The sequence below is a fragment of the Gekko japonicus genome, unplaced genomic scaffold, assembly GCF_001447785.1.
Source record: "Gekko japonicus isolate JY-2015 unplaced genomic scaffold, Gekko_japonicus_V1.1 scaffold897, whole genome shotgun sequence".
Taxonomy (NCBI): domain Eukaryota; kingdom Metazoa; phylum Chordata; class Lepidosauria; order Squamata; family Gekkonidae; genus Gekko; species Gekko japonicus.
In genome coordinates, this window is record NW_015164211.1 from 799,524 (window position 1) to 814,754 (window position 15,231).

Below are 15,231 nucleotides of genomic sequence, written 5' to 3' on the forward strand. Positions count from 1 at the left end.
CTGCTCACCCTCTACCTATATGTATGGACTAGTAATTTCCATTTCAATGTATCTGAAGAAGCATGCATGCACATGAAACTTATACCTTTAATAAAACTTTGTTCGTCTTGAAGATGCTACTGGACTCAAACTTCAGATCAACACAGCTACCCACCTGAATCTCTCTTAATTTATGTGTATTTTCTCTTTAATTTTAAATACACTGTTCTTGTTGTACATAAAACATCTTTAACAGACATTTACAATTAATGTATGGATTATATAAAATTGAATAGTTGAAATTATCGTGGAAAACGTAAACAATCCGGGGGGAAATTAAAAATCAACAAATAGTAGTTTTTGAAAGGAAATTGCTGATTCTGTTTTCGAGGGAAGAAATCTCACTGACAACAATCTGTTTCAAAGTCAAAAGTCAAAAGTTTATTACGGTCATAAGACCAGCCACAATCGGTACAGATAACCTATTTTTCCCCCACAAGAAAATCTGAATCACTCATAGACAAAAATTTCAGTCAAATTAAAGTGTATGTTAGCTCTCCCCCCTCTTAATTGCATACTTAGCAGTTGGGAGGATGGAAGAGAAGCAGAGGTCATTTCGGGGGGGGGGGAATGCGGGGGAACACAGTTCCCCCGGGTGAGGTGCAGGGGGGCGGGGCACATGCAGAGGCCCCCTCCCCTGCTTCCGGCCGCCCCGCTTCCAGCCCTCATTCAGCCAGGAGGAGGCAGGAGAAGAGGGAGGGTAAGTTGCTTCCTCCCCGGCTCTCCCCACCCCTGCCTGCCTGGGGCCAGGGAGGGCCTTGGCGGGGCTTCCTTGCACTCTTGCCGGCCTTGCAGGTCCACCGCCGGGCCCCTGATGTCAGGGGGTGTGGCATATGCTAATGAGTTATGCTAATGAGTTCCCCTAGCTCTTTTTCTACAAAATGACCCCTGAAGAGAAGCAATTATCTGAAACTGACAGTATGAGATTAGTAGTCAGAATCCTAACCACTAAATTGCTATATTACAATACAAAATATTAAAGGAGGTAAAGCTCTTATTGAACTCTATGGAACTTATTTCCAAGTAAAAATGCATGGGATCTCCTGCTTGCTATTTAAGAAGTTTATTTTATAGTTTATTTTATAGGACCAGAGGAAGGAAGGGCTACCCCAAGTAAAAATGCATGGGATCTCCTGCTTGCTATTTAAGAATCATTGCTATATGTTTATTTTATAGGACCAGAGGAAGGAAGGGCTACCATGTATCTTAGAGCAAGGCTATCAAGTTACTTCATGTCTGCATTTTGTTAGGAATTCAAATACGTGCAATGTAAAGTGGCTCTTGTTGAAGTTGAGTTAATAATGCCTAATAATTTTTCTTAGAAATATTCCAAAGCAGGAGTTAATTAAAATATTGGGAGCAATGGACACCAGAAAATTCTGACAAATTGCTACTTAAGGTAGACCTTGTGACAAAGCACCAGCTCTAAAGCTTGTTCCTCTAGTGTACGAATAGGAGAGATTTCACCCAGTTTCCCCCTTCTTCTTGGAGCATCCCTGTGCTGCAGGCTATTTTCTTTCAGGCAGGCATCCTTATCAGTGGGTATTCTCAAAGTAGTGAGGTTGCTGCAGGGAGGGGAAGGCAAAGTCCTTTTGTTCATGGACATTTGGATCCAATTAAAAACCATATGCGTTTAAAGAACTTAAATATGCCGTTGTAATATATTCATAGTTGTCATATAGAGACCTTTCTATGCATACCATAAAGGCACAGTACTATTATTACATAGTGAACTGGGTCAGATACTAATGCCAGTGCTATTTATAGATATATTGACAAAATGGATAAAATGTATAATTTTAAAAAATAACTGCAGCTTGATTGTCATTTGGACTTTAGAGGGTTTTCAACAAAAGCACTGGGTTGACTGAGAAAACAATTATGCAGCTTTGAATTTCACTTTGCCAGTCAGACAGTAATGGCCTTTATTTTTAAGACTATTGGCTGCGTATCAAAATATGTGCCTAGGAAAAAGTTACTGGAATAGAAAATGTTGAAACATTAATTCTTTCCATAGTACTGCACCACTAATTTTTTCATGGAATGCTTTCTTACTGAGTTTTCAGTTCTATTACACCCAGATTATACTAAATGGAACATTCTGGATGGTAGAGCTTGTTGGTTAAAACAACCATTAGTTGTTTTATTGCATTCACATGAGAACAGGAGAAAGTGCTCCTTCCCCCATTCCTTGGCATAAGCAGATGCTGATGAAATGCTTGACCAAAAACGGTAGAGAAACCACACAGAATAAAGACGTTAAAAGAATCTGGAAAACTATGGTCTTATTTCTACTTACTAACAGCATATTCTCCTAAAATGTCATAATGGGGAAAAACTTTGATGCTAGACTATTGTAATGCACTCTGTGTGGCTCTGCCCTGGAAGTCAATTCAGAAACTCCAGTTTGGTACAAAATGCCACAACTGGGTTACTATTGTATATCGTGTCACTATATCCAATTCTCAGGATGGTTAAATCTGTGGATACTTAAATCCAGAGACTGAAGCCATGAACAGACAAGACAGCCCCAGGTTTTCAGAAAAATATGAAAAAACGGGCAGTTAAACCCCACAAATGAGAAAAAGAGTGCCTGTAGTTTTAAGAAAAATATGTCCTCAGTGGCCACAACAATATTGCCAGGCAACCAAAATAATATTGCCAGTTTTCAAGCCTTGGTTTCTGTCAGTAAAAGGTAAGGGGAGAGGCAGGATCGTTTCAGCCTTTGAGGGAGCTCACTGCAGCCAAGCCTGGCGGCGACCACCAAGCAACTTGTTACCACACAACTTGCATGACTGAGCCAAGTCCAGCAGTTTGCTACTGTTCAACAGCTGCCACCCCATGAAAGCAAGTGTGGTGCAGTGGTTAGAGTTTAAGAGTGGAATCTGGAAGACACAGTTTTGAATCCCATTCTGCTGTGGAAACTCACTAGGTGACAATGGGCCAGGCACCCATTCTTGTCCTAATCTATCTCACAGTGCTGTTGTGAAGATAAAATGGAAGACAGGAGAATGTAAGCGACTTTGGGTCCCTATTGTTGAGAAAGGTGGGATATAAATTACCTAAATAATTAACAAATATAGCTGAAGATCAGGGGCAGATAAAAGATTGGTTAGTGAATGGGTGGGTATGAGAGAAGGAAGGAGGCAAAGGTTGGGGGATGCCAGGAGAAGGGCAAGAGGAAATGGTTTGGGAAGGGGATAAAGGGGAAAATGAGGTGCCCCCTTAGGTTCTTGTGGGTTTCACACCATGTAACTGGGCCCTGCCTGGCAGCTGGCACTGTGAAAAGGTAGACTTTTCCCCAGGGAGAGGCTGCCGGGGGAGGGTAGGAGGAAAACTGAAGATGTGGTAAGATAAAGGTAGCTTGTCTGGTGGGTGGGCAAGGAGCGAAGAAGGCAGGAAAAGGAAAGAGGAAATAGTGGGAGAGGGTAAAACGAGACCCCCACACACATGTTCTTGTGTGTCCCATTTGTTACACCATCCTGCAGTCATTCCACTGATAACCTATCAGTTACTGGGTTCATGTCAAGGTACTGATTGTTACACACAAAGTCCTTCATGGCTCACATATCTGCAGGACCACCTCTCCTGCTGTGGTCTGCTATGACAGCTTTGCTCAGATGACACCCTGCAAATGGGTAAGAATAATGGCTACCTGTTGTGGCTCATATCTTGTGGAATGACCAGCGTGAGGAGGTCAAGTATGCTCCCACAATACTATCCTTCTGCAGAAAGTGCATAACAAAAATGTTCAGGATGTCCTTTTTATAGGGGGTGTAGTGCTGGACTATAATGCATTGTCTTCTACATATGGATTTCATTTTCTGCATTGCTTATGATACATCATGTCCTGTCTTTTTTTTTTTGTATTGTGTCTCAATCCTAGCTCTATTGCAATGATTATTAGATGACTCATGCTATTTGATTACATTGCTTTACACTTTGTAATTGGCCTTGTGTCTCAGCGAGAAAGGTGGACTACATACAGTAAATAAGTACATGACTTCATGCATTTTCTCAGGGATACTTTATTTTTGTCTGTTATGGTTAGAAATCACAAGCCTGGTTTGATGGTTTCAAATAGTAGTTTTCTCCTCTTGTTGACAAAGGGCAAGATTGATCACAAATATTGATTACACTGAATTGTCTTGCTCTTAAGTTATAATAGAACTAAATTACAATGATGAGTGTAACAGCCCTTTTATTAGAAGTTTAACAAGAATGTGAGCTAGTTTCACTCACAAAATCCATCTTTGTACCTAATTTGGCTTTAAGATTCTCCTCTCTCAAGAAGCTTAACCAACAAGCCATTTTCTCCTATTGGCAGTAATTGATTGCACATCAGCCTAGGCACAAATACATACACATCTATGTATTTTGAAACATCAGTCAGCTGGGAGGCAGTGAATGGAGGAATATGTGCCTTGTAAAGGTAAATCTACATGTTTAGTTTCTCTTTTAAATACATTTGACTTAATATCAAGCCAATTATTTATAAAGGAGTTTTAATACACCACATGACAATAGTATAATTTGGGCCAATGTAGTGTATTGTCCTAGTATTTTCTTCTTCCCCCCGTGTACTTTTTACACAACACACAGTCACACATAACCAGGAGGAAACAGCTATGTGAAATGGGTTATTAGAGCCATAGCAATTTTGCACACATTAATACTGAGAGAAAATAAACATGTTTCCTCCTAGTTTCTCTCAGTTTTACAGTAATTTGCTTCTAATGATAACGTATACAGCATTTTCAAATAGAAAAATAATACAGAATTTACTCTTCAGTTAGCTTGGTTTCAGCTTTCCGGTCTGGACCCTACAGAAGTTTACACATGCACATGTCAGATGAACTTGCATAAAAAGGGTTTACAGAATTAGGGCCCATGAATAGATAGACATCATTTTAAAGGTCAGGTGGGAACAAACGTTGTTATAGAGCCAACCATTTGAAAAGCTACCATAAAGCATGTGACCTATCACATCAAACAAGAATTAGTATCAACGTTTTAATTTGTTATACTGGAATGACTAGGCGATCTAGCTACACCTTAAGATCACACGATCAGCAAAGAGATGAAGCAGTACATGCAAACATAGCCAAAAATTCTAGACTGCTTCTGTATCATGATTAATACATGAGATCAACCTTAAGACTGCTCTGGAATTACACCAGCTCTGAACATGTCTCCTTATGTTTGCCCTGTGCCCCAGCCATGGGCAATATGTATGGTTGCCAGCTCTGGGTTGGGAAATACCTGGAGATTTAGGGAGTTGACTCTGGGGAGGGGAGGGACCTCAGTGGGGTATAATGCCATAGAATCAACCCTCCAAAGCAGTCATTTTATGCAAGGGAAGAGATCTCTGTCATCTGGAGATCAGTCATAACACCAGGAGCTCTTCAAGCTGCACCTGGACATTGGCAACCCTAGCAATATGGGAGCTGTTGTACAGATTCTGTTACAGCAAGGATATCCTTAATTTAAGGTGATTTTGGGTTAAGATTGCCATGTCAAAAGTTAAAAAATAAAGGAGCACATTGTCATGGTGCCTGTTTGGAGTATGATGGAGCAGAGATGTTTTGAAGTTAGGGAGATCCATTATGCTGTATGGAATTAGCATGAGTAGGAATAAAAATGTTCTCTCAAGAAAAGGGGTGTCTGGCAACCCTAGTGCAACATGAAATTTTAAAAAGTGTGTTGTGTTTCTTTAAATGTGCAATAAAAGCCTCTTTAAAATCACTTTTGTTAAAATGAAACTAAGTATAAGGATTCTTGATCTTTGTATACAGCATACTTTTAAAATAAGCGTTTTCAAGTCATAACTCTCAATATTTTTTGGTGATTAGGTGCACAAACTTTTAAAACACAGGTGAAATCCACTGTTTCTTTAAACATTAATATTCAATAGAACACCAAACTGAAAATTACAAAATCCCCCCAATAGCGACTATCTAAAGAGATAAATACATTATAGCAACAGAATTCATGCTCATCATCAACACTCCATAAAATTACAAAACAAAAGAACAAGAAGATACCCTTGATTTACAAATTAAATGAATTAAATAAAGGCATACAGAAGTGACATACTGAACCAGCCAGTTACATTTCAACATTTGTGCCACCCCCTCGGAAAGTTCAGGCATTGCTTTAGTACAACACAAAAGCCTTTGGAGTGCACATGGAAAACTGTGTTTAGATGTAGGATAGGTGAAACATGAGGAAAAAAATGCCAATTAACTACCCCACAGTATTACTCTATTAGCACATAAATCCTTTGGCTGTAAACTAAAAACTGTATGTGGAAAGCTTCAGTATAGACTAACTTTTAAGTCCTTCACCTCAAAAGCTGACCTACTGTATTCAAAACTACTTTTGAAGTCCTGGGGAACTTTAAACAGTATAAGACTGTGAGGCCAGAAATGGTGGGGGAGATCAGTTTAGGATGTATGACTTTTGGATTCTGTCTGGCCTCAGGCTTAAAGTTGTCAACAAAACACTACAAAAACATACTATGCCAACATCGTGGGCACATAGGTCAACACAGGTATATGAGGCTGTGTTCCAGAAGTCAAAATGTAAATTAGATTTTTTCAAGCCTCAGCTTTGATTGGGAGAAGTGGGGCTAGAGACAGAAACAATGATGCAATGCAATCAATAAGACACATCAAGTATATTAAGGAGAAATCAAACAAGGGGGGCCTGGTTATGCTACATGTTGTCTATTCTCTTTGTCACATCACACAGAAAGAGAAAAATGTTTCCTGGTCAGTGCTGGATATTTACTTCTTAAATAGATCTTAAGAAGAAGGGGGTATTGGTGGAATTACTTGCAAGCACTAAATAAAAATGAATCTATTTTTGCACAAAATCAACTAATATTATTCTTGCAAATGCCAGAAATGTGCCGTTATGTTCAAATTCAGAATGCCAACTTCACTATTTAGATTTTAAAACTGATGTCTGCATATTGCATAGTGAGCATATTGCACTAATAAAGTATGGCAGAGAAAGTGCATGAAATGGGTACAACACCTGTTTTATTAAGCTCTCCACTAGGCCGAGATACCACTCCCTTTGGAAAGCCTGAGGTGCCGATCAGAAGGAACCGGAACAAACATTTATTTAAAATATAGTTAATGAACAATATGAAATAGGAAAGAAGTTTTCAAGCAGGATTATCCAGGGATCTAGTGTTGTTTAAAAAAGGATTTCTGTCATAATTTTGGTTACCAAATACTGTGCTTAACGGAGAAACTAGGAAGGGATAGCCACTGCTAGACATACTAAAACTTATGTTTTAATATGAAAAAGAGCTGGTCTGATACTAAAATAAAATTCAGCACAAACTAATATGCAGGGGTCTTGTTGTAGAAAAAGAGCTGCCGGAGCTCATTAGCATAACTTATTTGCATATGCCACGCCCCCTGACATCACTGGAAGTGACAGAAGGCCACACCCCCTGACATCACCGGAAGTGTGTCAGAAGGCCCGGCTACTTACCCTCCTGCTTCATCCTCATTCCCAAACGGAATGAGGATCGAAGCAGAGGGCGGGGTAAAGAAGGGGGCGGGGCTTCACCACGTGACCGCCCCGCCCCCTAGAGGTTCTCTTCCGGAGCTCCGTACCTGAGAGCTCCCCCCTGACTAGAGCCCTGCTAATATGAAACATAAAGAAAACAGGACAATCTGGTAGACAGTTGCATTATTGGAACGGATTTCAAAGATAGGATGAAGGCAGTGCAGTGGCTCAAAGGAGGTTTAAGTGGCATCCAGAGTAGCTTTTCATCCCAGGGCTTCGGCACAACTAGTTGCAGATGCCATATTTGGTGTATTTCATTATGCTTTGGATGTTCTTTTTTCAGAAGGGTACTTACTGAGATTTCAAGAGATGCATTACCAAGATAGGTGATCTTGAAGCAAAAGTAATGAGGCCAGACTTGGGAAATTGAGGGTATTTAATATTGCTTCGGGGGGGGGATTTGAGATGCGATAACTATTTTCAGCCATTTGAAAGGATGCCAGAAAGATTCAGAAGACTAATATTCAGAAAGGATAGCATAAATTTAGTGGCTAAAGCCAAAAAAATCTATTTTAGATGCACTCAAATCCTTGCACAGGAGGGAAGTCACCATGGTATAGCCTGATCCTGTCAGATCTTGGAAATTAAGCTGGGTCAGTATTTGAATGGGAAATCACCAAGGAACACTGCAGAGGAAGGCAATGGCAAGCCACCTCTGCTTCTCACTTGCCTTCAAAGCTCTTTGCCTTCAAAGCTCACCATAAATTGGTTACAACTTGACAATACTTGCCTACATATCTGAATTCTCGCATATACCCAGTGGGTTTTTTTAACGCTCTCTTTAAAAGGGTGAAGATAATAAATTGCTTTGAAACATTTCTTTTTAAATCTCAGAAAAAAATTGTTTCCCTCCTGAACTAAGTGATCTTAAAAGTTTCCTAATATTTAACCTAACTCTCCCCTCATGTAACTTAAATATACTGGCCAGCATTTAAACAAATGTGTCATTACTTGTTTGTGTATAGCAGGTCATTGGGCTTCTGTTTCTCAAAGAACACTTTTGAACCTAAGCAAAGATCATAAAGGCAACTTTCAGGAATAGTTTAGACAAAAGGAATTCTACAAATGCTTCTCCAGTGGTTGCAGAAGTACAAGGAAATAGAGGATCAATTTGTCATTTTCAGCAGCTATCTGTCCTTGAATCTGTACAGTGCCTTTGCTTAGTCCTTTCATTATTATTCCTGCTTTTAAGGTTTAAGAACCATGACTGGAGCAACTGCATAATTAGGATAGTTTCAGTTGCAAATTGGTTTAGAGAGCAGCGACAATCAGAGGTCATTTGTCTTCACTTAATAACGTGGGGCCATGTATCTCAGGTTTTCAACTGACTAGTTTATGTCTTTAATCAAATGTTTGATTTTTCAGTCCAGCTTTCTCATCATAATTTGGACAAGTAGAAATCTATTCTGTAGTCATGTATCCCAGGTCCTACTCCTCTTTGCTTCTGGTGACCCAAACATTTTGAGACAATCCAGCTGTGTTAAAACTAGTGAGAGCTCTGGTATTGAGCCAGGATCATTTCTCTCGTTACACTGAGGAAAACCAGGTTTGCCAACTGGGAGCTGCAGCCAATCATGGCTCCTCAGTTGTCATTGTAGGACGCCTAGTTTGCAAAACATTTTGAGGAGTCTACAAATTAAAAGACCACATAATTTGTCAAGACTGTATAAAGTGATAGATGTATCACTCATTACAGCTGCTACATAATGAAATGCAAGGCAAATGTAACACTTAGATTGAGGGCTCCGATTCCCACGGGACTACTTCAATCAAGTTACAAAACGAACTGGGACAATTAAAAATCAAGACAGACATGAAGATTTTAACAAAAAATAAGGTACATATCCATACAGCACTGCCTTATTGCATGAGAGAGTTGGAGACAAAATCTTTTCACAAAGAGCTAAAAAGAACCCCCAACAACCTTATACTAAGCTTATATTGCATATGATCCTGTGGGCATTTGAAACTGTATGGTAAGTAATTACCTATTTTTCTTTCTTCATTTCCCAAGACTGTGGGACGGATGGCTGTTTAAAACGTCTCTAAAGATGAACGTTAGAGCATTCTATCAGTCTTTATGCCACTCCGTGCTTTCATGTGAACTCCACTTATACGCTCCCGATTACCAGAAGGTAGCTCCTACTTACAACATAGGTGCTTTCTGTGTTGTTAGCTGTGCTACTTCTGAAGGTGCCATGTTATAAGAAGCTTGAAGGTATTTTTCTCCCCTCTTCAGCAATTGTCAGTTAGCAGTCAGCAAGGTGTTTGTGTTTATTTGTATTATGAGAAAGATATCCAGTGCTTAAGCTCTTCCATACCCTGTAATATCTGGGTACAGTAAAAGTCCACGTTGGCTGCAAAATCAGTACATACTGGAGATTCAGTATCGCCAAATGTGCAGTACAGGGCAGTTCCTCCAACGCTAAGAAATACAGTTGCTATGCACAACAAGATCAGCAGAACACAGGAACCACCTCCAGCTTCCTCTGTGAATATAAGATACACAACACATAGCTGATGAAATTACATGTAACTGGAATACTTACACAGCATCAGATTCAGGTAGGTACTGCAATGTCCCCTCTAAGCTGTGGAGTCTTGGAAGCAAAAATTCTACTTTCTGAGCTACCGGGATTAAAGTTGTGAGCGAGCAATTTGGCTACTGCATAAATCGGTTTGGTCTGGAGCCATCCTTCCTGAGCTAAGACAAAAATCTGTGAGTTGGAGGTAGGGCTGCCAAGTCTCATTGAATCGCGGCGGGGGATCGTCATTCTTTACAGGAGCTCTGCCGCGGGGGATGGCAACAGGCATTGCACTGCCGTCACCAGGATGTGACGTTACGCGTCGCTCTGGCAACGGGACTCCAAATAGCCCCGTTGCTCGAGCGATGTGTAGCGTCACATCCTGGCGACGGCAGTGCAATGCCTGTTGCCGTCCCCCGCGGCAGAGCTCCTGTAAAGAATGATGATCCCCCGCCGCGATTCAACGAGACTTGGAAGCCCTAGTTGGAGGCTAAAAAACTGTGAGCTAGCTCACACTAACTCAGCTTAGAGGGAACACTGGTAGGTAGCCGTGTTTGTCTGAAGCAACAGAACAAAGTTTGAGCCCAGTGCACCTTTAAGACCAACAAAGTTTTATTCAAGGTATAAGCTTTTATTTGCAAGCACACTTCATCAGATACATTGAAACGGTTTTCTTCAGCAATAACTGACTTAGCATGTGTTTATTGCAAGCACACAGATGCCAACTTTACTGCCACATGCATCCAGGCAACACAATCACTGGACGTAACATCAACTACACCATCTCAGGCTTATTCACTTGTTCATCTTCTAACACTGTATATGCCATTAAATGCCAACGATGCCCTTCAGTTCTCTACATAGGACAAACAGGGCAAACCCTATGCCAAACGATACTTGTGCTCTCAACACAAGGGGAACTGGAGCACAAGGATAAAGGTGCCACTGGACTCCAACTTAGTTCTCACAGCTGTTAACTTGTATGCTATTTGTTGCTATTCAAAGACCTTACCAACTGCATTATCCCACTCTTAGCTGTACTTATGCCTCTTGACTCTAATTAGCCCTTTTTGGCAACTAACTCCCCCAACTGTATGTAACACTTGAGGAAATTTGTTTCAGTGTTTCTGAGGAAATGTACATCTACACATGCTCAGTCTCACAGTTCTCACTTATACCCAGAATTGAACTTTGTTAGTCCTGGAGATGCGACTGCACCCAAACTTAGTTCTCACATCTGTTTGTTAACTCTTGTGTTTCTATGCAAACTTGCTGCCACTCACAGGTCTTAACAACTGCTGTAATCCAATCTCAGCAATACTTACCACCCAGTTATTTAAGCATTTTAACTCTAACTAGTCCTTCCTGGCAACTAACCCCCCCACACACCCTCTCTCTACTTATATGTAAGGCTTGAGGAAAAATGTTTCAATGTATCTGATGAACTGTGCATGCACACAAAAATTTATACCCAGAATTAAACTTTGTTGGTCTTACATAACGTTAGCAAGGAATATGGACTGCCTGGCAAGGTCTCGAGGCAGCAAGAGGAAGGTTGTGGGCTTAACATGTATGGGAAATTATAGGTGCTTATATACAATTGCTAGAAGTGTCTGAGGTAAAATCAGGGAGTTGGAATGTTTGGTGTTGGAGGGGAAAATAGACATTGTGGGTATTTCAGAAACTTGGTGGGATGAAGAAAATCAGTGGGATACGGTGATTCCTGGTTATAAATTATATCGGAAGGATGGGGGGGGGAGGGTTAGAAGTGGGGTGGCTCTATATGTCAGAGAGAGTATACAGTCCAGTAAGACTGAGAGAGTAAGAGAATTGGATTCACTTCTGGAAATGCTATGAGTTGAAATAGTGCGCCCAAAACGAAGCTTAACACTGGGAGTTTGTTATCGCCCACCAGATCAAAAGACAGAGAAGGATTATAAAATGATGAATGAATGAAAGATAGCGGCTAGACGAAAAAGTGTGTCGTAATAGGTGATTTTAACTACCCATACATTGATTGGGTCAATATGTGTTCAAGTCAGGAAAAAGAGATTGAGTTTCTAGACACTCTCAATGACTGTGCTATGGAGCAGATGGTCACGGAACCTACCAGGGGAGAGGTGATCCTGGATTTAATCCTAAATAACGCTCAAGACCTGGTGAGAGATGTAAAAGTGACTGCACCACTTAGGAACAGTGATCATAATGTTATTGTTCAACGTTTGAATGAATAGGGAGTTGCCCAAAAAGACTGACACAACCACTTTTAACTTAAAAAGGGGTAACTTCTGTGATATGAGGGGACATGTGAGGAGGAAACTGAAAGGAAAAGTAGAAAGGGTCAAAACCATTGGGGAAGCTTGGAGACTATTTAAAACTACAACCCCAGAAGCTCATAAAGAATATATACCGCAGGTTAGGAAAGGTATAGAAAAAAAGCCTGCATGGTTAACAAACAAAGTAATAAAAACTGTAAATAGTAAGAAGGATTCCTTTAAGTGGTGGAAAGCTAGTTTCAATGAGACTGATAAAAGAGAAGCAAATAAAACGCAAGTCTGTGATCAGGCAGGCAAAAAGGGAATATGAGGCACATATAGCAAAAAACATTAAGACCAACAATGAAACTTTCTTCAAATACATTAGAAGTAGGAAACCAGCCAGGGAGGCAGTGGGGCCCTTGGATGATCAAGGGGTAAAAGGAGTAGTGAAGGATGATAGGGAAATGGCTGAGAAGCTGAATGCATTTTTTGCCTCTGTCTTCACTGTGGAAGATGAGAAGTGCTTGCCCACTCCAGAACCGCTGATTTAAGGAGGGGTGTTGAAAGACCTGAGTCAAATTGAGGTGACAATTGAGGTCCTACTACTGATAGACAACTTAAAAACTGATAAATCACCAGGCCTGGATGGCATACATCCGAGAGTTCTGAAAGAACTCAAATGTGAACTTGTGGATCTCCTGACAAAAATATGTAATCTTTCCTTAAAATCTGCCTCCATTCCTGAGGACTGGAAGATAGCTAATGTCACTCCCATCTTTAAAAAGGGTTCCAGAAGAGATCTGGGAAATTACAGGCCAGTCAGTCTGACGTCGATACCGGGTAAATTGGTGGAAACCATTATTAAGGAAAGAATTAGTAGGCACATAGATGAACAAAACCTATTGAGGCAGACTCAACATGGGTTCTGTAAGGGAAGATCTTGTCTCACTAACCTATTAGTGTTCTTTGAGGGGGTGAACAAACATGTGGACAAGGGGGATCCAATAGATATTATTTACCTTGACTTCCAGAAAGCTTTTGATAAAGTTCCTCATCAAAGGCTCATAAGTAAGCTCAAAAATCATGGGATAAAAGGACAAGTCCTTTTATGGATCAAAAACTGGCTAATTAATAGAAAACAGAGAGTGAGTATAAATGGGCAGTTCTCCCAGTGGAGGGGTGTAAGCAGTGGGGTACCACAGGGATCAGTACTTGGTCCACTGCTTTTTAACTTGTTCATTAATGATTTGGAGTTGGGAGTAAGCAGTGAAGTGGCTAAATTTGCGGATGATACAAAGTTGTTCAGGGTGGTGAAAACCAGTGAGGATTGTGAGGCACTCCAAAGGGATCTGTCAAAGATGGGCAAGTGGGCGTCACCCTGTACCTGGCAAGGTCAAATAGGAGTTTATGCCATACCATCAGCATCATGACTCCACCCATCTTTCCAAACAGAGCAAACACACAGCTAAAAGGAACGGGAACTCTTTAGACAACCGATTGGTAACTGAAGTTCCGTAACTGAATACACAGTCAGAAGCAGAGCTAGAAAGAGGAAGAAACTAAGGACTCCCAAAGCCTCCTGTGGAAAATCAGCAGTCGTACCCACCAGCCAGGTAACTGTGCTCTCAACACAAGGGGAACTGGAGCACAATAAGCATCCAGAACTGTAGCTTCATTCCCCCAACACACGTGAGAAGAACAGAACAGTCATGTCTGGAGTTCTTGCAAAGCTCCTTCCCCTGTCATGAAGACTATCTGTTCTATCTGAGCCCCCGAAGAACCCAAACATCCTCGACTGCGGGACGCTCTTTGTCACGATCATACCTTCTTGCTTGAAGTCGTTTCAGCCATGCTTATACTTATTGCCTATGCTGTGTCTCCCTTCCTCTCCTTTCTTATGGAAGCAAAGAGAACAAGGGGCTGCCAAATACAAGTCTGGAATGGGAGAGTGGAGCAGATGCCAGATGCAAGTTTGGGAAACAGAGAGAGGGGTGGATGAACTGGGAGCTGGGGAAGGACGGCTGGCCATTTCCCACAATGCAACTTCATTGGGAGCTCTTTCCCGTGGGGGAGGGAAACTCTCCATCCATCCTCCTTTCTATTCATTCTGCACTGCCACTGCTGCACTCCTCCCTCTCTGTTACCACCCACCATTCCTCATTGCAGGAGGCAGAGCATGTCCTTGTCAGCTGCCTCTCAGCCCCTCTGCAAATGAAGCATGGCAGGAAGATGCACATTCTCCAGTGGAGTTCATGGGTTCCCATGAGAATCTCAGCTCTCACCCCAAGAACCATTCCAGGAACCTGTGCTTCTCAGCGGCTTGCCTGTGAGCTGCTACCACACTCTTCTGGCTCTGCTTCACTAGCTCCCAGCTGCCCTAACACTGCTGAGCTGGCCTTTGTTCAGAGCTGTAGCCAACTGGGGATGTTGCGTCCCTGAGCCAACAAATGTGCCCCCCCCCCTTTGCAGGCTGTACCTTATACATCAGCAGGCCACATGTGCCCCATAAGCTGTATGATGCTCACCCTTGCTCTAGCACAGAGAATTAATTCACATTACATCATTCCTTGTAAAGCCACATTTGAAGTAAAATTTTGACCATTCATCCTTTGTCTAAGCATTTTGGGATTTTGTACCAGCATGTACTAAAAGATGAGATGTTCAAGTCTGCATTTATGTCCTTTGAAAAATGAACTAAAGAAACATTTGTTTTATTGTGACAGACCCTGGGGCAGGCGACCACTGCAGGGGTTGTGTGGCCAAGTCAACCAGAACCAGCAGGGCCTGTGGGAAGAACCTATAAGAGGGAGGAGCAATAGCCA

At 41.4% G+C, this 15,231-nt stretch overlaps 1 protein-coding gene across 1 annotated transcript in view; it reads right to left on the reverse strand.

Moving 5' to 3' along the window:
- Positions 1-8,227: 8,227 nt before the first annotated feature.
- The window catches only part of CNST (consortin, connexin sorting protein), a 65,260-nt gene continuing 58,256 nt past the window's right edge, over positions 8,228-15,231 (reverse strand). The window contains exon 10 of the mRNA XM_015408447.1: positions 8,228-10,115. Within this exon, the coding sequence (XP_015263933.1) occupies positions 9,910-10,115 (206 nt within the window). The 3' untranslated portion in view covers positions 8,228-9,909. The remainder of the gene's footprint in view (positions 10,116-15,231) is intronic.